At 39.6% G+C, this 27,339-nt stretch overlaps 1 protein-coding gene across 1 annotated transcript; it reads left to right on the forward strand.

The window, feature by feature from the left end:
• On the forward strand, positions 1 to 27,312 carry jag1b (jagged canonical Notch ligand 1b). The gene is made up of 26 exons (XM_043255047.1): positions 1 to 330; positions 611 to 913; positions 7,934 to 7,991; positions 11,099 to 11,350; positions 11,823 to 11,883; positions 14,692 to 14,822; positions 14,920 to 15,039; positions 16,124 to 16,237; positions 16,315 to 16,428; positions 16,511 to 16,624; positions 16,728 to 16,774; positions 17,599 to 17,772; positions 18,405 to 18,555; positions 19,220 to 19,384; positions 19,794 to 19,907; positions 20,002 to 20,115; positions 20,223 to 20,336; positions 21,311 to 21,427; positions 22,000 to 22,027; positions 23,083 to 23,168; positions 23,860 to 23,973; positions 24,289 to 24,398; positions 24,494 to 24,727; positions 25,460 to 25,591; positions 25,925 to 26,072; positions 26,587 to 27,312. The coding sequence occupies exons 1-26, from the start codon at positions 259 to 261 to the stop codon at positions 27,039 to 27,041; spliced, it is 3,642 nt and encodes a 1,213-aa protein (XP_043110982.1). The 5' UTR covers positions 1 to 258; the 3' UTR covers positions 27,042 to 27,312.
• The last annotated feature ends 27 nt before the right edge of the window (positions 27,313 to 27,339 follow it).

Here is a 27,339-nt window from a genome sequence, read left to right on the forward strand (position 1 = left end):
CGCAGTCAGTCAGTCGCGGACAAACGCTCTCATGGCTTCTGTGTAATGTATACCCGCCGCTGAGAGAGAGAAGAAGAATAAGAAAGATAAGAATTGCAGATACGCTGGGATAATAGGAGGCAGTTTTCTACACATTGGAAAATAGTCTTCTGAAAGAAATAAAGTTGTTCTCCACCCGTGCATGTTAAATCGGGGAGTACATTAGAGCCGTGAGGCGGCTAGAACTTCTGAGTCTCAAAGCAACACCAACAAGAAGGCATGATTGTGCGACGGAGTTCAGTATTTTCTGCTTTCTACCTTCATGCCTTTTTGTTATGCTTGCCGACGAAGGTGAGTGCGCTTAAATAACTGAAATGTTATTTTTTTCTGTCTTCGTGCTCAAAATACTGTAACATAAAGTTAGAACAGCATTGACAAAATATATTCTGTGTGATAGCAAAAACAACCACGTTCGGACCTCTCAAAAGCAGCGCAAACTTTCTGCATGCTTCAGTCTGACACTGACAGATTGGCAGACGATGTTCAGCAGCCCATTCGATAAAACGAGGAGCATTTGATTTCGCCGCACTTTATATAAACGGATTTCTTTCCCCCCCCCTTTTCTCAACAGGTGTCTGACGCATCGGGGCACTTCGAGCTGGAAATCGTATCGATGCAGAATGCGAAAGGCGAACTGCAGAACGGCTCGTGCTGCGACGGCGAGAGGAACCCGGCGGATCGCAAATGCACGCGGGACGAATGTGATACATATTTTAAAGTTTGTCTGAAGGAATATCAATCGCGAGTTTCCGCTGCTGGGGCTTGCAGTTTCGGAACTGGATCTACGCCCGTTCTCGGTGGGAATAAATTTTCGACCAAGGGAACGCGGAGTGAAAAGTCAAGGATTGTTTTACCCTTCAGTTTTGCGTGGCCGGTGAGTAGACGTCGCGTTTCTTGTTTTAGAGCGTAATTAATGAGGTCATAGCGGGTTACGATGACGCAACGTTGGCGGTACATCGTAGCAATGTTTCGATCCACGTGTGCGGTTTGTCCTGGAGTTTATACCTGCTCGGGTTGTCTTGTGTGTGCGTGACACCGTAAACAAAAACAACAACTCAGAGGTCTTCGTTACGCTGCTGAGCCAACGCTACTCAAAAATTTGTTTACTGATGAATAAAGTCTAGTTGAAAGTGATGACATTTAAATGTTAAACGGATGTAAGCAAAGACGTTTCCCTGGCAAAACATTTATAAATGCCTTGATTAGAATGTTGACAGAAAATTCACTCCTCACGAAGCTCCTTTCGGTGTCTCCTCTTTGGCAGTCAGCTAACTCTGTAAATAAATACATCAAATAAACCTCTTCATTTGTGTCACTGTATTAGAATGCAAATAAAAGAAGATTTGTTTGGTGTGAAGCACATGAGCCGAAGCTCCACAGAAGAGAGGTTTGCCAATGTTTGTCTTGCAGCATTAAAGTATTTATGAGTTGACCGTGATCTCTTGAAATGGCAGTCATCTATTTAAGGGGCTTTTATAACCCCTGTTATCAAGCCAGTCTAAACTGCAGGTGATTTGCAGTAAACCTACGTGTTTTGATATGCAGTCATGTAATAGAATCCCTACTGTAGTATGGAGTGTGATGTCTGCCAACATTTAAGCTGTATTAACTAAATAAATTGTGGGCCTCTGGACCCTTGAGAGTCCCTGAAGGTACTCCAGGGGGTCAATGGAGAATTTAAGCTAGATAAAACACTTTTTTAGGAGACTTCTGACTTTGTTCAATGATATGTTTTGTAGTGGTGTTAACTAATGTTCTTAATGAAAGTGTTACCCTGAGAAAATCTAGCTTTATTTATACTCAGGGTCACAGGGCTAGCTGACAGTCTGGTTGGGGGTCGTAAACCTCGGTGTAGTGTAACCTTAAACTGGTAGCAATACCTTTGTTGGAGCTATTTTAGTGGTATCGATCTACTTGATACAGTTTTCTGGGATCCCCTATTCGGAAATAGATATTCACAGGATTCCCACAGTCCTGCAAAACCTTTGAAGCCTGTAAAAGTTGAATCAACTAATCAAATCCTAAAAATGGTGTTCCAGTTGTATAAGTCCATTAGTCAGAAAGTCTGGAAACCCTGAGTTTCTGTTAATTTCTCAGGAGCTCTTGACTTTGGGGACGCTGAACTGTCCTTTCGTACTTTCTGTTGGCGTGAGCGCTTGTGCACCTGCTCGCTTGATGATGTCATTGTGGATGCATTTCCAGCAGGGTCAAAATGATTAAAAAAAAAAAAATAATCAAAGGACGAACTCTTGGTTTGACAAAGAAAACGTGTCCCTGTTTGAACTGTTTGCCTCAGTGAGCTGCCCACCTGTCCACTATGTGAACTAGATGGCCAGTGGGCATGTGTTGATCATGTAACACTCCAGCTATTTTTGTGATGTGCACTTCTAAGGCCTACTGCAAATGGTTTCTTTTAATCATCAAAAGTATGATAAAATCAAAAAATTACGATATAGCACACTTCAGTCAGTCGCTAATTATTTTTTTCTGTTGGCAGCTGGGGAGAGTTGAAGTTTAGGCTTTGTGTCAGTCACGGCTGACTGGAGACTAGGTATGGCACCTTTTAACTTTGCAACCCTCGGTAATTACTCTCAGCAAGTTCCCAGACACAACAGCCAAATCTCGTCGCCAAACGTTACATGTTTCATTTACAGGAATACCACCCATTTATTTTGCACCTTTTACTGCATTTGATTGCCCCGTGCTTTTAGTTTTAGAGAGGAGTGTAGAGTGTAAAAGAGAGCGAGAGGGTTTTAGTCATAGCCCACCCAGACAGAGCCAGCTTCAGCGAACATGAAACAGGGGGTGACAATAGCCGGGCCAAACTGGCTACAGGGAGGATTACTGTGCATAATGGAGCCAGTCCAGGAATAATGCCGGCCCAGGGCAAGCAACAGGAAGCTGCGTTCGACTCAGCAGTGATGAGATCGGCTCCTAGACAAACCCGCCCCAGCCCTGACCTTACTTCTCATACTGGCCGTTTCAGCAAATTACAGCGCTGCTCTCTGGCCCCGTGGCCCTGAATGCACCTGGGGCCTGTCTGCTCAGCATGAGCCAAAAAGCTGGTTCACCAACAAATTGGATAATTCCTTTTTTCCTGTCCCATCTTCCATTCTGTTTAATAGTCTGTGAACCCGTTCCCTTTCCTAAAAGCCAAACTGGCATTTATGTGTGTATTTAATTCACGTCCCTTTCAAAGTAAACACAGAAGTAATCCAAACCATATTTTAAAGTCTCTCTTTTGCTTTTCGGAGCACATTCTGTCCGTTTCTCTTACGCTGTTGGGAAACACAGCAGTCTGAGCGTTGGTCGGTGTGGGAATAAAATGCAGGTGAACCGTCCACAAGCCTGAGGGAAAGAGCTACGGGCAGCTAAGGGGATAATGACATGTTTGCTTTATACGGTCTCCTCTGATGTGGCAGTTAAGTGCAAATTACTCAAGTCGTAGTACGGGGAAATGCATCGTTTGTCTTTTTTCTCACCCTTGTTAAGGTCTTGAATGAGGTATTGTTGGGTCATTGTAAAGTAGTGTAATACTTATGTTTTGTTGAGCCAACTTTTCTTAATCACCTCACACATGACTTATTCGGTTCAGATTTATGATGTTACCAGGAAACATTTTGTTGTACTGAGATGTCTAATCTTGAATACGCTCCCTTTGACTGGAGACCTGACAGCTGATGTGCTGTTTGATCCGATTCTCTCCTCAGTCCCTATACGCGATCACCTTCCTGAGTGACAGGAGATTAGATGGCTGCCAGTAGCGCTTGTGTGCACACAGGTGACTGACAGACCTGTTATCAGGGAATCCCGTCTCATTTTCCACGCCAGAGAGAGCAGTGAAAGATTGTCAAAAGCTTTCCTTGCGAGCCCCCCTTATCTACGGCCAACACTCCTGATAGGAATCTCTCACAAAAAAAAGCCTTCCTTCTGTGATTGCACCTCCTGAAAGGCAAAAAAGGGCGGTTACCTTCTTGGTCATAGTCTAGTTTCCAAGCTGCTAATGTAAACCCTGTTGACTTTGATTGATTGGAATCTGACGGAGTACATCCGGAGCCATTGTTGAACGTTTGTCACTCTACATGTCAGCCTCTCCTTATTAGCAATCACACTTTTTCCAGCGGAGACATCATTTGGCAGATAGCCAGAGCAAGTGAGTGTGATAAAAGCAAAAACGAGGAGCCTCAGCCGTTTGTTGAAGATGAATATGTCCCATATCACAGCTCAGGGGGTTTGGGAGCAAGTGTAGACCCTTATCAGATGTCTGGGAAGGCCTGGAGCGATAAGGCAAATGCGGTGTGAAGTTTGGGAGTCTGCTGATGGGGACAGTGAGAGTTCAATGATGACACTGAGGTCAGTGACAAGCATGGGAAAAAAGAACCTTGCGGCAGCAGGCGTTTAGAGCTGATAACCAGATTGTGAGTTATGGATTGAGATCCAACAGCGGCCCTTTTCTTTAGGACCTCCCCTGTTTCTCACAAAAAAAACATGATTGTTTCTTAATTTTGCCTGTTTGAACCCTTTTAAGGCACAAAACCTTCCAGTAGCTCAAAAAATAGAGCGCGTTGCTAGCAACACCAAGGTCATTGGTGATTGGTTCCCAGAGAATGCATGAACTGATACATAAAACATGCCTTTAATGCAATGCAAGTCGCATTGGATCAAAGCATCTACCAAATGCGTAAACGTAAAACTACATAATGTCAGGTAAAACAATTGTTTAGGTTACTAAGTCCATCATCGTTTTTAGTCGCTGGCCTGATCTGGTGGGAGGTTGTGCTAGCTCATGTCCGGACATGCCCGTAATATACAGTAGCGGGCACTTTCAAACACTTTGTGGAAGTGCGGGGCAGCTGAAATTAATGAGCTGTTTGCTTGATATACATTAACTGTCAAGATTTGTTAATTCAATGGTGGCTATGAATCAACAGCATGTTTGTGTTAACAATGCGTTCAAGTGTGGACAAGGAGAGGAAGGACAAGGTTTATCTCAGTGGAGGTGACACAGCTTGTATCAAATAAACTGACATTTGATAACCATAAACACAGCGACTGTGTAATTTTTTTTAAACTTGTGTTAATGGGCTTTTTATGCGTTTTGGGGACAGGACAGTAGCGTTGGGTGGAGATAGGGGAGAGGGGTAGGCAAAGAAACTTCATCAACGTTCAATCAAACTCGGCTCGCTGTCAGCGCACTAACCACAAAGATACTGGCTAGGAGGAGACTTTTTAGCACCTGTGCTTTAATAAACACTTAGGGATTTTGCACAGTAAAACATTCTGACCTAATTTTTAAAATTATTAATATTTATCCAGATGATAATGTGTGTATATATATATATATATATATATATATATATATATATATATATATATATATATATATATATATATCTCAAATGCATACACACATACATACATACATATATATATATATATATATATATATATATATATATATATATATATATATATATATATAATTTATTTATTTATTTATTTATTTTCAACTGTGCATGCTAATTCAAGACTTTTTAAAGTTTTACATTTAGATTCCTAAATTCATTTGTAGCATTTTATAGAAAGTAAAGAAAGTTGTATTGCACTGACTAGAATCTCTAGTACCACTTGACCGACATTTTCCACGTGAGGTTTTTGTCTTGCCAACGTTATTATCTTGATATTCTTTAAGTCATGGAGATCCGAATGACCCAGTCTAATTTTAGTTCTTTGTAGAGTGAGACGTGTTGCGCATCGGTTTGTTTGAATGGTCTGGCACAGGGGACTCAGGACCCATCATTGCAGCAAATGGACAGTGAGAACCATGGAGATGTTGGAAATTCCGTGGTCCCTCGTCAAGAGTACGAGTGTGTGAATCTGACAAGTAGGTGCCGAAAAGAGACGCTTCAATTCTGGCACAGGCACATTCGCATGCAGGCTCGTTTTCTCTCATATGCTTCTGCTTTTTTCGATCAACTTCTAACACTAAATCCTAGATATGGACGCTCATTTCATTCTCTCAGGCGGAGTAATCTCTCTCTCTCTCTCCGTGCCTCTTGTTACCTGATACCGGTGAGAGCCATGATGACCTTAAGTCAGACAAAGCGTTTCAGAAGTGCTGAAATGTAGCCAACCCCTCCAGAGATCTCGGCCTGCATTGGAGTCATGCTAAAAGCAGCCCACCCCCCGCAACTCCCTCAGATCCTCACTCCACATTCCTCTCCGTGGGGAAAAAGAGGAACAAAACGCAGCACACAAAAGACCTGAAAGCGAGAAGCGAAAGGGGATTTTTGTGGGTTTTTCAAAGAAACAAGTTCACTTTCAACCTGCAATTTTCTTCTCCTCCTCATAACTCTTTCTGTCATGTGTGCTAGTTATGCAGAATGGACATTAGTGGAAATTTATTAGTATGTATGAACTGTAAGGAAAAAAATAACAAAATGATTTATTTTTAAATATGAACCATGGTAGAACCAATGAGGCCTGTAATACTTGGACAGCACTGGACTGTCAGCATTTCCGTTGCTCAACTGGTACAGAAAAAATTTTATTTCCACCAGCATTGCTTAAGAGCACTTAGATCTGCATACATTAGCCAATAACTATCATTTGACTAATCACATGATGACATCAGTCAAGTAGCAACTGACATCATCAAGATATTTACAGTGCCAAACTGTGAAAAGTTGGGGTTTTTTTTGTAGTTATGGCATCTGTGTTTCACTTGCCAGCCAAAACCTTAGCTCTTGGGTCAAACTGTGGTGTCCTCTCAGAGTACCATGTAAATAATGTGGTAAATGGATATGTATTACTCAGCATTATAGCTATAATTGTGTTTTTATATTATATATTCAAAATAAAAGTTTTAATAGAAGTAGACGTTTACTTATAACCTATTTGTCAAACTACAAATTAAAGGGCTAATTTTGCATAATAAAGTTAGTCCTAAAATAGAAGGACTTCATTGAATGTACAAAATGTTGGACCTAATGTCCTTACAATGACCGCTGAACTGATGCATGCCACATAACTGTCAGTGAGAATAACATGACCCAGTGATTCAACTCTACTAGACCCTCACACATAATAAACACACACATGTAAAAGAAGTCTGGGGTCTGTCATTTCTGGAAATTTCATTATTTTCTGGGAAATAATGTTCACAATGGAGAGGAGCAGCCTGATGCTGCAGTGCTCAAGCACAATGAAAAGCCTAAATCTGTTTTGTTTCTATATTACTTGGTTTGAATTTCATTTTATGTATGTAATAATTTCATCTTTACAAAAGGGATTTTATCTTTAATCTCATTTTGTTTCTATTATGATTTTTTACTTGTTTCCATATGAAGCAATTGGTGCTTATTGTAATTTTTTTTTTTATTATAAAGCATTGAGAGCTGAGTTCCTTGTATGAAACGTGCTATAAAAAATAAAGCTCATCATTGCTAATATTAACATTAATAATTTCATTTCATGCGCCCAGGCAAATAAGTTTGAATTGACAAATTTGCTGATTAAATATTGTAATTAAGTGTCACTGTGTACTGTGAAGGGTAGAGAGCTGCTTAGTTCTTTCGAGTAGTTGATTAGTTGTCTCCCACCTTAATAAACAAGGGAGCTTGTTCATCTATTCTACAAGTCACCGTTTAAACGGTGATACTGTATCTGCATAAAAAGTTTCAGGAGAGCACTACCAGACAAGGTGAAGGTTGTATTATTCTTTTGATCCTTTCACGGCACATTTCTCAGTGTGTCCCCATGGTCACATTTTGTCATTGGTGTTTATTAGTTACAAGTCAAGGTCCCTGGCTAAAGCTCTGTTGATGTAAAATGATCTTTGAAGTTTCTTTGTTTTGGTTTCATTGCTGACTGCATGTGTGTTTTTCTCTTTCAGCGGTCCTACACGTTGATAGTGGAGGCCTTGGACTTCAATAACGATACCGCCAGCGAAAGTGAGTAGCATGATCTTTGGCTGTTTGTTTTGCTTCTTTTTGTTTTAATTTGCTTTTTGTCTGATATATTTTTGTTTGTCCCTTTGATGTCCTTTTTGTGGTTGTTGCCTTGTTTGATTCGTTTCTATTTTTGCTTTGTTTCGTAACAACTTTCATTTAAACTGCAAAATGTAAGAAATTCAAGTTTTTGTTTTGTTTCTTCTGCATAACTTTCTTTTCTTTTAAACTGGAAAATCTAAGAAACTAAAGTTTGTTTTGATTCTTCTTTTGTTTAAACATTAGGAAATGTAAGAAATTAATGTTTGTTTTTGTACCCATTTCTGCTCATAGCATGCTAGTCTTTAAACTAAATGTGCTGACAGGTGTGTGTGACAGGACAGGGAAGTGAAGTGAAGAGGAGGAAGAGTGTGTGTGTGTGTGTGTGTCTGTCTGTCTGTGAGAAACATTGTCGAGGGGGCCTCATGCTTATGAAAATGTTTCCGAATACCTGATGACTAATGGCAGGTGTTGGCAGTCAAGGTCTCATGGCCTCTCTGTCACAGTGCATAGCTCAAGCACAAGGTTATGTTTGCTATAACCTTTCTCTTCTTACACCTCAACAGGGCTTAACACTCCAGAAACAGTCCCATTTAGACACTAAACTGAGTCTGATGAAGTTCATTTGAATAGCTCTTCTGAGTTGTAACCGATGTAGTGCTTCCAGCTATATCCAGATATTCAGAATTTTTCTAGAGTTTTTGTTGCAGAAAAGTTGAAGTTGTACTCTTGTCTTGTTCTCTAGAGTGTGTATCAGCTTATAGACTGCATATGATAATGGTCGATGCTAGAACCTGTACACTGTATTGGTGGTCTTTTCAGATACCTAATACGTGTTGTGCTACATTTTGGAGGCATTTGTTTCTGTTTATTGGACTTTAAATATTCGAATGAAATATTAGAATCTGACAATCCCCAAATTTGTAGCCAATTTAGACTTTCATTTGTGGCTTTGCTGCATTTTGAGAAGATTTAGTAACGACTTCAGTTTTATAGATAGATTTAGACGAAATCATTTTGTCATTTTTAAAGCTGTACCAGGAAAAAAACAGTGGAACATGGATATGGATCTGATTCCAAAGAAAAATAGAAACTGATCAAATGTGTACAGTGTCTTTGGTTAAAAATTACAATCACATGCTTTTATTACTTTTATAATTGGTAAGATTTTGGAAAATTATCTTTAAAGTCTCTTATGCTCACTTAGGCTGTATTTTTATCTTTTATTTAAAAAAAAGAAATAATATTGTAAAAACAGTAATATTGTAAAATAATATTAATATTTTAAACAGCAGTTTTCTCTATTTTCATATATTTTATAATGTTTTTATTTTTCCTCTGCGATGGCAAAAGGCATCTTATATCAATTTTGACAGTTGCCTAATATTCTTGTGGAAATCCTGGTACATTATTTTCTGGATTCTTTGATGAAGAGGATTTGTGTTCAAAGAACAACATGAAATAGAAATCCTTTAGCATTATAAATGTTTTTACGCCACTTTTGGTCAACCTAATGTGCCCTTGCTGAAAACAAGTTTACATTTTTTCAAATCTTGCTGACCCCAAACTTTTGAATGGTGAATATTTTTCATATATATATATATATATATATATATATATATATATATATATATATATATATATATATATATATATATATATCCATATCATTAATAGAATTAGTTTTTGCTATATAAAAACTCTCTTGTTCCTTGCCCTGAGAGTGTGGAGTTTTTTTTGTCAGTTTAATGTGACTTCCTCACCCCACAGTGAAGTGGATCAGGCTGCAGGTAGTAAAGACATGACACTTGGCTCTGTCCGCTGGGTTCAGGGTGCAAGTGAAATGCCACAATGACCCTCTGCATTCCAGAGTACTATGAACTATAGGCCCACCTGGCCTCCATAATATCATCTCTTTTCGCTCTTTCTACCTCTTCTAGGGATAAATCTACCCATGTTTATTAGTTTGCAGAGGACTTTAAAGATTAGTGTTTATGTGAAAGGGAGGAATAGAAATTTCATAGTCTCCTGTTCTAGTCACATTCAGGAAAACTGTGAAAGATGGAGCTGTCAGCTTACCTCATCTTCTGTTGGCAGAAACAGCACAGTTAGGAATAGAGATGGGAAGAATAAACAAAGTCTTGTTAGTGTACACTGTAAAAAAAAAAAAGAAAAAGAAAAAGTTAAGCCAATTAAAAAATTTAAGGTAACCAGCTTCTGCAGATTGTTTTGTTTAAACTTATCTACATTTTTTGTAGGCGTTTTCTAACTTGAGGAAGATGAGAAAATTGTCTTTAAAATTTTAAGTTGGCTTTTGTTTTACAGTGTAGAAGCAATATTACATCAATGTAACAATAAAAGACACCATTTTAATTTGTTTAAAAATTAAGTTTCTATAGCCTAATTAATAGGCATGTGATAATTGCTAATTTGGCATAAAACAGCTGAGTAAAATATTCACTGGATAGATACTGGAAGTTGAACACAAACAAATAGATAATTATTCATTAATTCAGTTAAAAATAAATGGATTTGAAATGCTTGGGGTCTGCAAAAATGTATATTTTGCTAGAGGTTATGCCTAACAAACTCTGTTTAATAACAAGATTTTGCACAACTTGGCTTTTTTTGAACATGTTTTTTTCTGTAATTTCAGTCAATTTAATGCCAACATTTTTTCAGTGTAATTTTCCATGGACCCCCATGTGGCCACTTGGGGGTCTCCAGAAACCCCTGCTCTAATTCACTTCTCTGCATGGGATCTGAATCGACTGGGGTGAATATATCAAACAGAGAGAGAGAAAAAGTGAGCAAGACAGTGTTTGTGTACTGATGTCATGAGGCCTGGCTGCTAATAGGATTACATATTGTTTGCACAGTGTAATTAATTGTGATTGTGGCTTTTCCTTCAGCTATAAACACAAGGGGTCATTTTAGGCCAGCGATATCTTTAATGTGCGAGCAACTAGATATCGAGACATTGAGGTTTCTCGTTTAACCTTTAACTTTTTGAATTGTGTGTGGTGTTATTGTGTCAAGGCCGTTCTAACTGTTACACATTGACCGTTCAGGTGGAAAGCTCATTGAGAAAGCGTACCACTCTGGCATGATCAACCCAAATCGACAATGGCAGAGACTGACCCACAACGGCCCCATCGCTCAGTTCGAGTACCAGATCCGGGTCACCTGCGATGAACACTACTACGGCTTTGGCTGCAACAAGTTTTGCCGGCCACGTGACGAGTTCTTTGGACATTACACCTGTGACCAGAATGGCAACAAGACCTGCCTGGAAGGATGGACGGGTCCTGACTGCAATACGGGTGAGCAAGTACTTTTTTTTTTCATTTATTTAATCCAAAATACAGTAAAAACTGTAATATTATTGCAATGTTAAATAACAGTTTATTATTTTAATATGTTTTTAAATGTATTTTAGTTTTAGAGTTTTCAGTAGCCATTACTCCAATCTTCAGTGTCACATGTCGTGAGTAAAGTCAAATGATTTGCAAAAAAAACGGTTAAATCAATGGCTTTCAAACAGTTGCCATTTTAAGAGGCTGGTGGGTGAGGGTATTAGTTTGGAATAAGCTGTGGACGGAGAGCGCAACACCCGAAGCCTGACGACAGGACTCAAATTAGAGTAGAATACAGTTAGTCTGGTCAGGGGTTTGAAAGATTCCCGCCCCATACATTGCCAAAATTGTTTTCATGGGTGAACAAGGGACATTGAGGCACATGGTATAGGGGCAAACTTAATCTCATTCATCCTTTCCTACTCTTTCTGTTTTCCAGCAATCTGCAGACAAGGTTGCAGCACCGAACATGGATCTTGTAAACAACCAGGTGGCTGCAAGTGAGTAATCTGCAATATTTCTCCCTATTTTTGTGGCATTTTCTGCCAAAAAGTACTTTACACTGTCACCAGGTTTGTTTCGTACTCGGCCTAGCTCTTTAACATTTTTAGCCAAGCCTTTTTAAAGTGTGACAGATCCAACAGTACAAGCTTTCACTGCAACTAGAGGCTCATGGTTAAATCATGTTAGAATCCATGTGTCCTGCTTGACCTTTCCTAGTCTGATAGCACAAGCTCTGTTTCTGGTTCACAGACAATGATAGCACAGATTACTGACATCCACCTCCAAATATTCCAACATGGCTGGCGTTTAGCAGTGACTCGATGTCAATAAGGCCGTGTTCTAAAGACAACTCAAACACAAAGCTATTTTTAGCTATTTTGCTTTTGTTTGGCGAGATGTTGAAGCCTTATCTGAAAACCATCATCTGCCAAGTTCAATCTTTAATTGGATTTTAAAATGCACTGCTTGTTTTACTAATGATGTATGAATTTGGCCACAGGGGAAGAGAAAGCGATGTGTATCTGTGTGTGTTCGTATACAGCTATAGCTCAGTGATTTATGAGTGCATAATAAATGCTTTTCTTTTCTATTGTGACAGTGAAGCACATAAAAAAATTTGTCAAACTAACTGGCTTGTTTAATGTGTAATAAAATAACACGGTGGTTTATTCTATTGTGTTGTTTCCCTAGAGAACAGAATTCGAGGCATTTTTTTTATCCTTCCGTAGCAGAATGTTTTCCTTGACATAGGCTTTGCTTCGTAATGTGTACAATTGCATAAACAAAAATGCATAAACAAGGCTTTCTGAAGTTATTTGCTTCGTCATAAAGGAATGTGTCATGTGTAACTTATTTGTGTTGAGTAGGGCATCGAGTTAATGAAAATTGAATTTCTTACGCAACAAACTGATCTTCTTTTGGTTGGAGCAAGTCACGGCAGGTTTTGCATTGGGCTTTTTCTGGTTTTTCATCAGTTCTGTATATGTGTTTGCATGTTTTTTTGGTAAGCAGACTGACGTTAGTGATGTTTTGTTACAAGGATCTGTTTTGTTTGAGTAATTCTCATCATTGTACTATCTCTGAAAGCGTTCAAGATCAAGGCTGGAAGTCTACGGAATTCAATGTATACTAAAACCTCAGCTCTTTGTTACATTTGGCATGATTATATCCCATTACCTATTCATCTCTCACTGAAAGCTTGCCAGAACACACAACCATGCAATTGTGCAACTGTTGTAACAAGAGCTCTTACTGTGCTAAATTGGAACCGCCGAAGCCTACGGTCGAGGTGAAAATGTTACTCAGCCATGCTGCTTTAGTGCCATACTTTTGCTTTAATATTATTCACAGTCACTTCTAAGACATCTCTAAAGTGAAATACGGTTTTGCGAATGTTTCTCATAGTCGAAATCTTCTCGCAGGTTTAAAAATAGTTGTCCTTAATCACAGAGAGAGGTTTCCTCAACCACCGTGTTTATTTTTACAGCTGAACTGCCGCCTCAGGCTAATTGTTTTCTTTTTTCCCCAGAGGGCAGTCTGTTTTCCTGTGGCTAAGCGCTCAAGTGACTTAGTATCTCGTCTGAATCCTTCTTTAAGGAGCAGGTTATCGCTCAGGCTGTTTAATTACTGCCATCTTAATGGGGAAGTGTAGGGGAGACCTATTGCTGAGCTGTTTTGGAGATGGCTTTTAATTACAGGCTTAGAGATATTTTGTGGCTGTAGATCTGACTCAGTTTTTTTCGTTCCCTGGGTGGAGAAAGGCTACATGGGAACAGGAGTGAGAATTCAAAAGAACCCACCATAAATACATTGGCCAATGAAGCAGTTTACAAATACAATCCCAACCCCCCCCACCCAGACGGTCCGAGCAGTTCTGGGGCCAAGCCGCTCTGCTTTTATTGAGACAGAGTGTCCTGCCACAAGCTAATGTTAGTCTCTCTAAAAGACCCAGTGGAGTTTTAAAGCTGCTGTTTGTTGTTTGCATGGCTTGGCATTAAATAATCAGACAAGAAGTTGTCGGCAGTTCCCTTTTCCCAGTGGACTGGAGCGAACTTTTAAAACAGGGTTTATGAAAGGGTAACCTTTGAGCACTGAACGCCCTGAAAAACAACACTTTTCTCAAAGTTTTGATAAGTACTTTGAGAAAATGATGGCAAATTATGCTTTAGAAAATCACTACACATTGTTTTTGTGTGGTGTTGTCGTTATAACAGAACATACTTCTTCAGCCCTGACGCCTCTTGAGAAAATGAGAGAATTGGAAAAGCAAACTCTTTCTAAAAGAGGTGTGGGTGAATATTATTTACATTTTTCAAAGGATAAACAAGAACATTTTCTTCTCTTTTTCTCAAAATAACATGTAATTAAAGTAATACTGTGTTGAAAATTGTTTTGCACTGTTAATCTCGTCATGAAACTACAGACATTGTTATTCATGATAACAACTCAGATAATAGGTCTCAAATACACTCAGATGCAAGACTATCTAAGTGCCGTCTGAAATTTTCTTTTAAAATGAACAATTTTATTAGGCTCCTACATTTGGTTTTCGCTAAATTGTAACTGCTGTTGATCAATGCTGTAGTTATTATTAAAATAGTTATTATTAATGTATTATTAAACATGTAGTGGCAATTTTGGTCTCAAAGTTCAAAATCAATATGATTAAAATGAACAACAAAAAACTAGAAATTAACACTATTACTAAAAATTCATCTAGTGTATATATATATATATATATATATATATATATATTTATATAAGCATTTTAAAGCCTTGCCTTAGTGTCTGTTTATCTTTTTCAGGTGTCTTTACGGCTGGCAGGGTCCATATTGTGATAAGTGCATCCCTCATCCGGGCTGTGTACACGGAACCTGCGTTGAACCCTGGCAGTGCCTCTGTGACACTAACTGGGGTGGACAACTCTGTGACAAAGGTAAACATGCATTTATTTGACTTATTCAGTCTTTTATTTTGTTTTTGTTTTCTAACATTCTTAATCCTAACATATCTATTTTGTTCTTACCTCTCAGATCTAAACTACTGTGGAACTCACCAGCCGTGTCTGAATGGAGGAACGTGCAGCAATACAGGGCCTGACAAATACCAGTGCTCTTGTGAAGATGGCTACTCTGGGGTCAACTGTGAACGAGGTGAGTCCAGCCACACTGCAAACATCACACTAGAATTTGGTTCAGTCGGCAAATTGTGGCCAAAAAAAAAGTGATATCACAATAATAAACCAATCTTATATAGTGATTGCTGACCATTTTAAATGCAGTATGCATGAGACAGTTTTTGAGAGTTTACAACTTTGTTTTGTAGTTAATGTTGGTAAGTTAAGGCCATCAGATTTCAGCTCCACAGAAGTCATTCTATTGTGATGAAATATATAACACATAAAACACTGTCAAAAATAAATTAAAAAAAATACTACTATGAAGGTACTTCCCCTGTTTACGAAACAATGATTTGAATAGTCTTGTTTAATAAATCTTAACAGTCATTATGTGTGTCATTTATGTGTGTCTGTTGGCACAAGTCCATTTTATACACAATGCCATTTTGTTATTGACACTAAGTGAAAGTCTGTAGCAGTGTCATTGCATTCTGGTATAGCAAGATGGAAAACGCGGTAGAGAGCCTATGGGGGATCAGATGATGTCAGATCATGGGCCTTAACTGTCTACAGTGTCAGGAAGGGCGCCCAGGTCTGCTAATCCTCTGTTATGATATGTCCTGCCAGTGAATCTCATCTGTTTTGACAGTCAGTGGTTGGATGGGTATAGTGATGAATTATGCCAGATGGTCCGTCATGGCTTTTTTCCTCCTTATCATCCTCTCGGATTCATATGATACAGATTCAAGCCCTCAGGGTGGTGAAAGCCTCCTGAGGCAGTGAAATCTTCCCCTATCAAAACCATTGGAGGAATTGTTCAAAAGCAGGAAGATAAAGGCTTAACTGTTAAGTTAATGGTGTCAGTCTTGTGACAGCAGTGCAAAGGTTATATCAACAGACTTGAGAGTACATCAGTACATCTATATGTCAACCAAAAATGAATCCTCATGTAGTTTATTTCTTCTGTTTAGCTCATTTTAGTTTCAATATAGTGATAATTTGGCTTGTACGGGAGAGTTGCATGAGATTAAAACACCATGAGGGTAAATAATAACAGATTTTTAGGTGAAAATCAATAAAAACTGCACACAAGTGATACTGTATGCTTGCATTCACAGCTGAACATGCCTGTCTGTCCAACCCTTGTGCGAATGGAGGTACGTGCAAGGAGACCAGTCAGGGTTACGAGTGTCACTGTGCAGTCGGCTGGAGCGGCCCATCGTGCGAAATCAGTAAGAAGGCACACAAACACACTCTGAAGAAAATATTCAGCAACACTTGATTTGCCTAACCTGCTCTGATCTCACAGATGTGGATGATTGTACACCCAACCCATGCAAACATGGAGGCACCTGTCAGGATTTGGTAAATGGCTTCAAATGTACCTGCCCTCCTCACTGGACCGGCAAAATGTGTCTGATTGGTGAGAGATTAGTGAAGCAATTTGAAGTTTGACTTTCATCATGCTTTTAACTAGGAGTTAATCACAAAATGTATTTTCAAAGATGCCAATGAATGTGAGGACAAGCCATGTGTGAATGCCAAGTCATGCCACAATCTGATTGGTGGATATTTCTGCGAGTGTCTCCCTGGTTGGACGGGTCAGAATTGTGATATAAGTGAGTACACCAATGGCTTTTTAAACTTTTTATCTCTGTATGTGCTTTTGCTTTGTCTGATGTTTTTGGCTTAACAATTCTGACATAATTATTTTAATTTCAGACATAAATGACTGCCAGGGACAATGTCTGAATGGAGGAACTTGCAAGGTAAGAGATCTTTTGATGTTTTACTATCAATGTGCACTTCTGTTTAAAAGTTTGAAATACCAACATTGACAATATGAAATGTATGAAATCAGCATATTAGATTGAGTTTGATTTTGAGATTGATTTTATGAAGGATCATGTGACCCTTGAGTAATGCTTGAAAATTCAAGACTAAACGACATTTTCTAATATATTAAATTAGCAATAAAAACAAATACAACCTTGGTGAAGATAAGAGTCTTCCTTTAAAAACATCTTACTGACTCTAAACAAATGAATGGTAGTGTAATATTCTTTTGTTTTTATTTTAGCAGGAAGGGGCTGGCATGTAAAGAGGCCAAGTACAGCTAGTTATTTTGTATGTGATATTTAGTGATGGGTTTATCTGAAATCGGATATATCTGAGAACAAAGTGGAATGTACAGGTGTGCTCAAGGATATCCATTTTAATTGCTACGGACTGCTTCAAACAAAACTCTTGAGTCATTTTCTAAGGCTTAATGCCATGAACCTCTCAAACTTTGACAAATCCTGTAACTAGTTCATCTCCAGAAGAGCTTATTGTTGAAGAGTAGAAACTGTAAACATACAGAACAGAAACATGGGTGTGCCATCTGAGGCTGACATATTGATACCATTCATTCTCAGAAGTGCTGTACAAAAAAAAATAAAGTAAGCCTTCTAAGCTGAACATTTCTTTTTAGGGGTTAGTGCCAGGAAAGTATGCCCGTGTTTATGGCCCAGAGATGATTTTACCTTGTTCACTACTTCGAGTTATTGTAGCTTTTTCAAAAAAATAACGTTATAGCTTTCATCTTTGACAGGATTTGGTGAATGGTTACCGCTGTCTTTGCCCTCCTGGCTATTCGGGAGAACACTGTGACAAGGATGTGGATGAGTGTGCTAGCAGTCCCTGCCTGAACGGTGGCCGGTGTCAGGATGAAGTCAATGGATTTCAGTGTCTGTGTCCTGCTGGCTTTTCAGGTCAGCTGTGTCAGGTGAGAGAAAGTCCTGTTTTCTTTCTTGACTATTGATGTATTAGTATATAAAATACTTGAATCACTGTTAATGTATATGCTGTACAACCCCCCCCCCAGAAAACCCAAAAAAGTTATCTATAACTATCTGGGATCTGGTAGTCAATCTCAGCTAATAACAAGACTCAAAACATGCAAACCTAAAGTAACTGTTGCTAAACTGGACACTTGAATGAATGAATGAATGAATGAATGAATGAATGGGAAGTTCATATGGCATTTATTTGAAATATAATTTCAAATATTTTGATCAGTTTAATGTATCTTAGCTGAATACAAGTATTAATTTCTTTAAAAAATGTGCAAAACAGTATATACCTTCATCCACCCAGCTCTAGTTGTACCCCGAAGAAAGAGAGACAAAGAAAGACGGGCTAGGTTTGAGACAGGCAGGGTTTGGCTAGCTCGTTAAAATATTCTTCTATTTGTTTTTATTCTCCTGAGCGTTTTGGTGCGCTTTTTCCTGGCAGACGCTGTGTCGAGGCTGTTGAGGGTTGCTCTGTGTTTTCTAAGAATCCAAAAATGCCTGGATATCATTTTCCCCTCATCATTGAGCTCTCTTTTCTCCTCTTGTAAATCTTTCTCTGGTGTAGTTGGATATCGATTACTGCCAGCCCAACCCATGTCAGAACGGCGCGCAGTGTTTCAACCTGGCCTCGGACTACTTCTGCAAATGCCCCGATGACTACGAGGGTAAAAACTGCTCTCACCTGAAGGACCATTGTCGAACCACATCATGCCAAGGTGAGAAATCTCAGTCTCTGAGACGGATCCCATCTCGGTATCTCTTTGTAAACCGCCCCTAAAACCCAGAGTAAGCTGATCTGCCAGTTGCATGCCATTGTTCAGCTGCTGAGTAAAACTAGATTACAGGCCCATGGACTCTCCCACCACCTTCAGGGGGAAAGATGAGGAAAAAGAACTCGTATTTTGTTACATGAGGCTTTTTCAGCCCATGGTGAGCTATTTGACAGTAACCTCCCTGGACACACAGCTCACATACACACAGTCTCCTAAACACTTTCTCCATTCCCAAATCCTCCTGAACGTTTGCCAGTTTCTTAACAGCTCTGTGTGTGTTCTTCGTGGTAATGACTTGGTGGGATTCTCTGCCTTGGATGTTTAAAAGTGTGTGTGTGTGTGTGTGTGTTCGAGGAGGGGCAAACCCCACAGCTAGATAAGCCCATCAAGTTTCTTTCAACTTTCAGGGCTTATGTGCATTAAATGGCCACCTCGTACACTCTTTCTGCAAAAGTAGATGTTAAAACTTAGAAAGTGGAACCATAAATATTGAAATAAACTGGAAGAATGGGTATTGTGGGTTTAGTTTACTTTTAGTAGGTCTTGTTTCACAATGAACCCAGAGTTTTAACAGCTGGGTTTCGTTCTTTCTCTGAAACTTTCACAGTGATTGACAGCTGCACTGTTGCTGTGGCATCCAACAGTACGCCGGAAGGGGTGCGATATATCTCCTCAAACGTCTGTGGTCCTCACGGACGCTGCAGGAGTCAGGCTGGAGGCCAGTTTACGTGCGAGTGTCAGGAAGGATTCAGAGGCACCTACTGCCATGAGAGTAAGACTTTTTAACATTATTACTGGATTATAGGCATGCACCGTCCTTACTATTTTCTCTAAGTACATGTATAGTTTGTTGTTTAAAACACTAAATCTAAAATTATTTTTTATTAGTTTATTAGTTTTAAATTCTGCATTATTCTGTATTGGATTTGCTAAAGGTTGCATTTAACAGTGTTATTAAATTATTAGTGTTTTTGAAGTGCACTTTAGATGACAGCAAAGCTAATCTCAAAGTAAAAGTACAGAAAATGAGTTTACGCAATTAAAACTGCAGTAACAACCAAACAATATCAGTACCAGCCACAATGAACATTAATATTAGCTGATATTCAAACAATATATTGTGCATCCTTTACATCTGTGTAGATGATCCTAAATTTTGTGGCGTCCGTGGTCTTTTTTAGATATAAACGACTGTGAGAGTAACCCATGTCGCAATGGCGGTACTTGCATCGATAAGGTGAACGTTTATCAGTGCATTTGTGCTGACGGCTGGGAAGGAGGTCACTGCGAAATCAGTATGTTCATTTTAATAGATTTCTCTCTGCTTTTGTTAAATGTTAGTGCTTGTTTAAGCTCATTTTCTTGTTCTTTCCCCCCCCATTTCTCCAGACATTGATGACTGCGGCTTGAACCCCTGTCTGAACAAGGGAGCATGTCAAGACCTGGTGAACGATTTCTACTGCGAATGTAGAAATGGCTGGAAGGGAAAAACCTGCCACTCCCGTACGAAAGACTATTTTTATGACCCACCCAGTTTGCTGAGTTTTTGTTTGTGTGTGAGCGTGTACATATGGAGTTATAAAATACTATTGGATCAACTGTAATTGCAGGTGATAGTCAATGTGACGAAGCCACATGCAATAATGGAGGTACATGTCATGATGAAGGGGACATATTCAAATGCAGGTGCTCACCTGGCTGGGAAGGAGCCACGTGTAACATAGGTCAGTTTGAGTGAAGCCCATTAACTTTCTCTATGTTAAAATGTCATGCAGCACATATGCATCAAACCCTTACAAAAATACTGCACTCCCATAAACCTCTTTATCACACTTCTTGCTGTAAAGTCACAAAAATGCAATGTTAGAGCAAGCAGTTTCAAGCTACAACTGTGCAGCAAATTATTTGGCTTCAAGTATTGTGAACTAAATTTCAAACTCTGGGGTTTTAAAACTTTATAATGCCATTGACTGACAAATTTGATCATCTTGCAAAGTACCTCCCTCCTGAAATGTGGGGGCATTTAAACTATTGACTTAAGTAATTTATATGTATTTCTATAGCGCTGTATTTCCAACCAATCATTAAATTAAATAGTTGTCAGGGTACATAGGGTAGGTGTCAGGGTAGATGTAAATTGGGATATAATGTAAAATATAAATAACATGATATACAGATACAACAGATAAATGATATAAAATTGTGATATACAAAAATTTTATAGCCATTAATCATTTTAATGCTTTTTTCCATGTACCCTTCAGTTGAAAACCCTTAAGTATTCAGAAACTGATTTATGGTTTAAAATGTAAACTAAGAAGTAGTTGCTTTGAAAAATATGGGGAAAACACTGTTCACATTCAATCACCCGAGCTCACAGACTGAAATATCTCTATTTCTGTCAATGTATTGGCTGCAATACGCTTCAAATAGCACGCTCCTATAAAATAACCCCATCAGATTTTGGGACGAGCATTTTTGCAGATTTCTTTGATGCAGAAAATATCATATCTGGCGTACGGTCGGCTCCAATTCTTTGATGGGAAGTTTAGTTGGATCGAGTCTTGGGAAATGTTGTACTTGGTAATACTTCAAGATGTAGCGGGTCCGTTTTAAGTGTGGCAGTCTTGTTGTGGTTGCACTCGTGTTGATCTGTTCAGTTCAAAGCATTCTGACCTCTCTTGTGGCTCCTCCGCAGCCAAGAACAGCAGCTGTCTGCCCAACCCATGTGAGAACGGAGGCACCTGTGTGGTCAACGGCGACTCCTTCACCTGCGTCTGCAAGGAAGGCTGGGAAGGATCCACCTGCACGGAGAGTGAGTACCGCACTTCCTAGGTAGATTTAAAGTGGAAGAGGGAATAGTTTCACTCATAAAAGTTAATTTTTTTCAACCCTCATTTAGTCTGAGAATAAAGCAGGGATCCATTTTCCTGGCTTTGTCTCGCTCGTTCTTTTCCATTCTTTCTCTAAACCCACCTCACCCTGGCTGGACATTGTCGGCTGCTGCCAGCTACGAAGGAAAAAATTTAAATGAGGGAAAGTGGAGACAGATGTCCCCCCCTTTCCTCAAGCCCACCGCTTCTCTTTTTTTTTTTTTTTTTTTTCCTCGATGTGCCTTTCTCATGTATTGTTGTGCACCTCTCGCTTTGTGAGAACGGAGAAACCTGGAGTCCTAAAAATGAAGAGAAGAAAATCTGGAGACAGCAAGTCAGTTAGTAACCCAGCAATCAGCGACTCTGCCAAACTGGACGCCCACGCGAGCACGCAGACGCACGCGCGCTCCGACACAAGCTCTGACATGTTGACTGTTGTGTTCGTTCTTATGTGCTCACATGGGTGTGAAGTGAATCAAACCCTCTTCTCTCTCTCTCTCTCTCTCTCTTTCAGATACCAACGACTGCAACCCACACCCATGGTAAGTCCTGGCAAAACATTTACGCACACACAGCCTGCCGCTGTAAACAGGCCCGTACAGCTGTGCCGCACTTTCTCACACTCTCTCACAGTGCTGGGAAACAGGCACTCCCAGTGCTTCTGTCATTCCAAGGGTGCGTTAAGCTTGCTGCCTATTGTGCTTTTGACATCAGGTTCATCTGCTCGAGAATTTGTCTAAGCAAGATTTTGAGTTCACAGTAATATATCCCAGCAAAACAGATTAGCATGAGTTCATTTTATAAGGATTTTGTCATTTGGAATTAGAGGCCACTGATAACAGTGAACTGATCAAATCCGCTTATAATTGGATTTACCTGTTTTTGCATAGTTGTAAAAGTTGTTGTGACATGCAAGCTGCAACAAATGTTTATTAGTAGACGTTACACAGTTTCTATTGTCACTTTTATCAGTGAGAGTCTCAATTACAGTTGACGACATTTGGGATATTTCGGTGTATAAAATAATTTAGTAGCAAATTTCTTTATAAAGTTACTGTTCGCTGGTTGGTGAGAATTGTTTAATTTTATTTATATTTTATTTGTTTTTGTATTTACTGTATATTTTATATTAGTTTTATATTTTACTTTTTAATTTATTCATTTTATTTAAACCTGTTTGTATTCATTTTTATTGGACTTTTTATTAATTTTATTTTTTTGATCTGCATTTTATGCTTATTTTTTTTTCCTTTATTCATTTTATTTTATATGATTTTTTTGTATATTTTTATTATTTTTATTTCATTTAGTTTTTTTTTTTACGTTTATATTAAGCTTACATTATTTTATAATTATAATAACAATAAAATTAACAACAAATAATATAATTTACATTTATTTATTTACTTATTCCACTTTATTTGACCACACTCAAATTTCGTTCACTGTTAGCCAACAGCTCTTATATAGCATGTCAACAGGCCAGTTTTGACTTTCCTTTGGTGTTTGACCAATGCTTTTTTTGGACACCGTTTGTAATGCTGCAATGATGCCTGAACCGAACTGTGTCTAACCTTCTGTCTTTTTCTCTCCATAGCTACAACAGCGGGACGTGTGTGGATGGTGAAAACTGGTACCGTTGCGAGTGCGCTCCGGGTTTCGCCGGGCCAGACTGCCGCATAAGTGAGTGTTAGATGACGCCTGATCCTCTTGGCTGTCAGCCCTGTAAATGTGCAACACATCTCATCAAAAACAAACAGAGCTGGAGCAAAATGCACGGTCTAGCCACCCAATTAGCCAGCCCTCTGGGCAGAATGCCAACTGCACAGCAAGCAGCGTCCTCGCATTCTGTAGCGCTGATGTTCACGGCCCCTCGGGAGAAACTGACTCGCAGTGACCGAAAGCCCATCAAGCCTGGTTATCCAGCACTGATTACAGAGCTCCATTTGCTCTTTGAAAAGCTTTCATCTGGCTGCACGAGACATAACTCAGGCTTTGCTGTTTGATGCATCCAAACCTGCAAATGAGCTCATGACGTTAATGTCAGCCGAACCTAAGATGATATAGTCCATCAAGACAGGGTGTTCGGTTATACTTTATGAACTTGCCTCAATCAAAATTATGTCTTTGGGAATGTTTAACTTCATAAGAAGACAGCATGACAGTTTTGCCTTGTTTCGAGCAAAAAACAAACCTTCATTTAAGATGTTCTTGGAAAACAAGCCTTGCTTAATATGTAAATCCATTTAAAAAAATATTTCAATGTTTTTACTGGCAAACAAGACCATACCTGTTGCTATTCATGCGATTGGAATGCTTTAGGACTTGAAACGTTCAAAGCATGATTCTTAACAGATTCTCTTCATTCCTTCAGATATAAACGAGTGTCAGTCTTCTCCCTGCGCAATTGGCTCTACCTGCGTAGACGAAATCAATGGTTATCGTTGCCTTTGTCCACCTGGAAGAACAGGACTAGAGTGTCAAGAAGGTAAGAGTCATACAGTATAGGCTTGCGCAAACAGGCAACACACCACTTATTTCTTACTGAAAAGGACAGCAAGACCTGCATTAACATCTCTTCATCATTCCTTTTCTACAAAGCCGTGATATTATTGATTAGACAGTTTCAAAGTTGTCAAAAAATTCTCCTTAGTTTCAGATCAATTTGAGATACTTGGGCTGCAATGAATGTGACAATACAAACAAATTAAAAATATACACACTGAATGAAATGTAATGCTTGATCACACCATACCAAATCCTTTCTTGCCACGTCATAATCTTCTGTTGATGTCGTTCACAGTCATTGGGAGACCCTGTATTGCTAACGGACAAGTAACTGCGGATGGTGCTAAATGGGAGGAAGAATGCAACATTTGCCAGTGTCAAAATGGAAAGATTCATTGCACCATGGTAACTTAGCTGCCCCTGCTTCGATTTATCAAGGCATTTAATAATACTTTTCTTAATTATGCAATCAAACATGCCTTTTTCGGCTCTTTCTTCAGATGTGGTGTGGACCGAAATCATGTCGGGCAGGAAAGGCCAGAAATGGGTGTCCTGCAGGTCAATCCTGTGTTCCCATCAAAGAAGAGCACTGCTTTGTCAAACCCTGTCCTAGTCTGGGAGAGTGTTGGCCCCCTGCACCCCCTCCACCCTCCAAATGCCACGCCAGCTTCTCTTACCAGGACGACAGCTGTGCCAACATCACGTTCACCTTTAACAAGGAGAACATGCCTCAAGTGAGTCATACTTTCAGAAGAGAGCGACTGAATTATGAGCTTTTGAGCCGTTTTCCCCCTTCTCCAAACGGCTCCTCCACCCTTCTCTAATTCGGTGGAGAACTGAGAGCGCAGTGGGGCGTGAAAGATCAGGTTCTCTTCATCTAGGAGACAACGTTCCTCATGGGTGAAGTTTTCCATGCTGGTTGGATTCTCACAAGCTTTGTTGTCATATCCAAACACTTTTTCTTTAGATGAATAAAAGCGCAAGAAATACATTTTATACAATAAGCTCTGGCTCAGTATCCCTTTCCGAACCAAGACATTCCTGAGCTAATATCCCGTAACGGTTTTATACTTAGGCAGTCATTGTTGAGAAACACCGCTGGCGGCTGCCCACCAGCCAGCCCGAATTGCTGAGCGAGAGACAAGCGAGTGCAACAAAGGACAGTGACAAGCATAAAAAACATGTGGTTCTTCTACTAATGGGCTACAGAAACTACGGAGAAGTGTATAAGATTAATATTTGACAGGGGAGAACCTTGCCATCCAATTTCTTTTACTTTCTCCCAAAAGACAAAATCTTTCATTTTGGACTTTTTTTGCACTGCCCGCACTGTCTGCTCTATCATTGGAGACAAACCTAAAAACTGAGAAGACGTTTTGGGGATTTAGATGCATATTGCACTAATTATTTACTTGGAAAGTGCTTAAATGTGAACAAACTCCTAATAGATCTTTCTGTTGCGACAGGGCCTGAGTGTGGAACATGTTTGTAATGAGCTGAGGCACTGGTACCTGCTGAAGAACCTCACGGCAGAGTACGCTGTGTCCATCACCTGTGAGCCATCTTCTTCAGCCAGCAATGAGATTCACGTCAGCATTGTAAGTACAACTTCAATGTGTCTAGCAATTGAGCCTGAGACCGGTGGTCTAACATAACATCTGACGGTTTTTTGAGGGCCACCTTTAGCTTCAACCTGTTCCAAGTTTTTAGTACTCCTTGATTACACTAATGTCATTGCAAACCTTCTTTCTTCTATGAAAAACAAAAGATTGTCCCTATTCCTTTGTTACACAGTGAGGGAAAAAAGTTAGTCTGTAAAGTAAATTGTGTGGTTTTGGACCCAAATAACTTCCATTTTATAAACAAAACAAAAGTTATTTTAAATCTTCAACAATATCTCGAAAAGTTTGTTTTGTGTGTTTCCTGTACAGTCCACAGAAGAGCCCAGGTTGGACAGGAATCCTATTAAAGACATTACGAGTCAAATATTTGACTTGGTGAGCAAGCACAATGGTAACAGCACCATCATCAAAGCCATCACCGGCGTACGAGTTCACCAGACACCAAGCCCCGAAACTGGTAAGCAGCTCTACATCACACCGGACATTGGGTCCATCTTTGCTGAAAAGTAGTCAAAAATTTAAGTTTTAAGGTTTCCACAGTCTAGGCCAGTCGTGTTGAACTGTCTGTCCTCGGTCTGTCTTGCTTGAGCAATGTTTAACTGTCAAAAGAAGCTTTAAGTCATTGAAGCCATGGAATGTTACATAAGCTCTGCCAGTTGGATTGAACTTCAATTAGACATCAGGGCCCTCTTTATGCATGCTGTTCATCAAAAATGGCGTCCTATGTTTCTGTGTGAGCCAGCCTCTGTAGATTGGGCCAGGGGACTGGGTATAAACAGTGTATGTCTTGTCCAAAATAGGAAAATGTTGCTGTTGAATTAAAGTGTGGATTATTTTTTCCTACACCAAGGTTTTCCCATTTCCAATGCACAAATGTTCACAAGTAAAAAGACATTTTAATAGTTTTCCTTGCAGTCTTCTCGTTGTTACAAATTACTGACTTACTGTCCCTATGGTTCTTCTATCCCTAGGCTACTTGGTTCCTCTGCTCAGCTCCATCTTCATCGTGCTCTGGATCCTCGCCCTGGCCTCGGCCTTCCTGTGGTGCATTCACCGCCGCCGGAAACAGAACACTCACAGCAACGCAACTACCTCAGCTACAGAGGACAATACCACCAATAACGTGCGTGAGCAGCTCAACCAAATCAAGAACCCCATCGAGAAACACTCGGCCCACGGCGTGGCCATAAAAGACTACGAGGGAAAGAACTCCATCATTGCCAAAATTAGGACGCATAACTCCGAGGTGGAGGAAGAGGAGATGGACAAACACCTGCAGAAAGCGCGCTTCACCAAGCAGCCGGCTTACACGCTGGTGGAACGGGAGGAGCGCGCGCCCAACAAAAACCCAAATTGGACTAACAAACAGGACAACAGAGACTTAGAGACGGCACAAAGCTTAAACAGGATGGAGTATATCGTATAGCAGGCAGCTGTGTTGCCGTGCGACTGAACCCCTGTTGCACTTACCGGTCATTTGGCAGGGTCTCGGGGGGGTTGTGCTTCTTAAAACTGTTGCGTCGTGTTCTGGACTCCAAGGCCGTTATTTGCCTAGAATCCTGTGTTAATTTAAGTTTTGACAAGCTGGCTTCACACTGGCAATTGTAAAAGTTGCTGTGGACGGCTGGAAAACCCAAATGCTGCGTTTCGCATCCAGTGTTTTCCTTCGTAAAAAAAAATAAAAATAAAAATTGTTTTAAAAAAAATTGTTTAAAAAAAAAAAA

Source organism: Puntigrus tetrazona, chromosome 13, assembly GCF_018831695.1.
Source record: "Puntigrus tetrazona isolate hp1 chromosome 13, ASM1883169v1, whole genome shotgun sequence".
NCBI lineage: Eukaryota > Metazoa > Chordata > Actinopteri > Cypriniformes > Cyprinidae > Puntigrus > Puntigrus tetrazona.

Excerpts from the sequence above, each read along its gene's own strand:
- jag1b (XM_043255047.1), top strand. The coding sequence starts at position 259 with ATGATTGTGCGACGGAGTTCAGTATTTTCTGCTTTCTACCTTCATGCC. Across the intron at positions 16,429-16,510 it reads CGGCAAAATGTGTCTGATTG|ATGCCAATGAATGTGAGGAC; the intron begins GTGAGAGATTAG and ends GTATTTTCAAAG. Across the intron at positions 22,028-23,082 it reads GACTGCAACCCACACCCATG|CTACAACAGCGGGACGTGTG; the intron begins GTAAGTCCTGGC and ends TTCTCTCCATAG.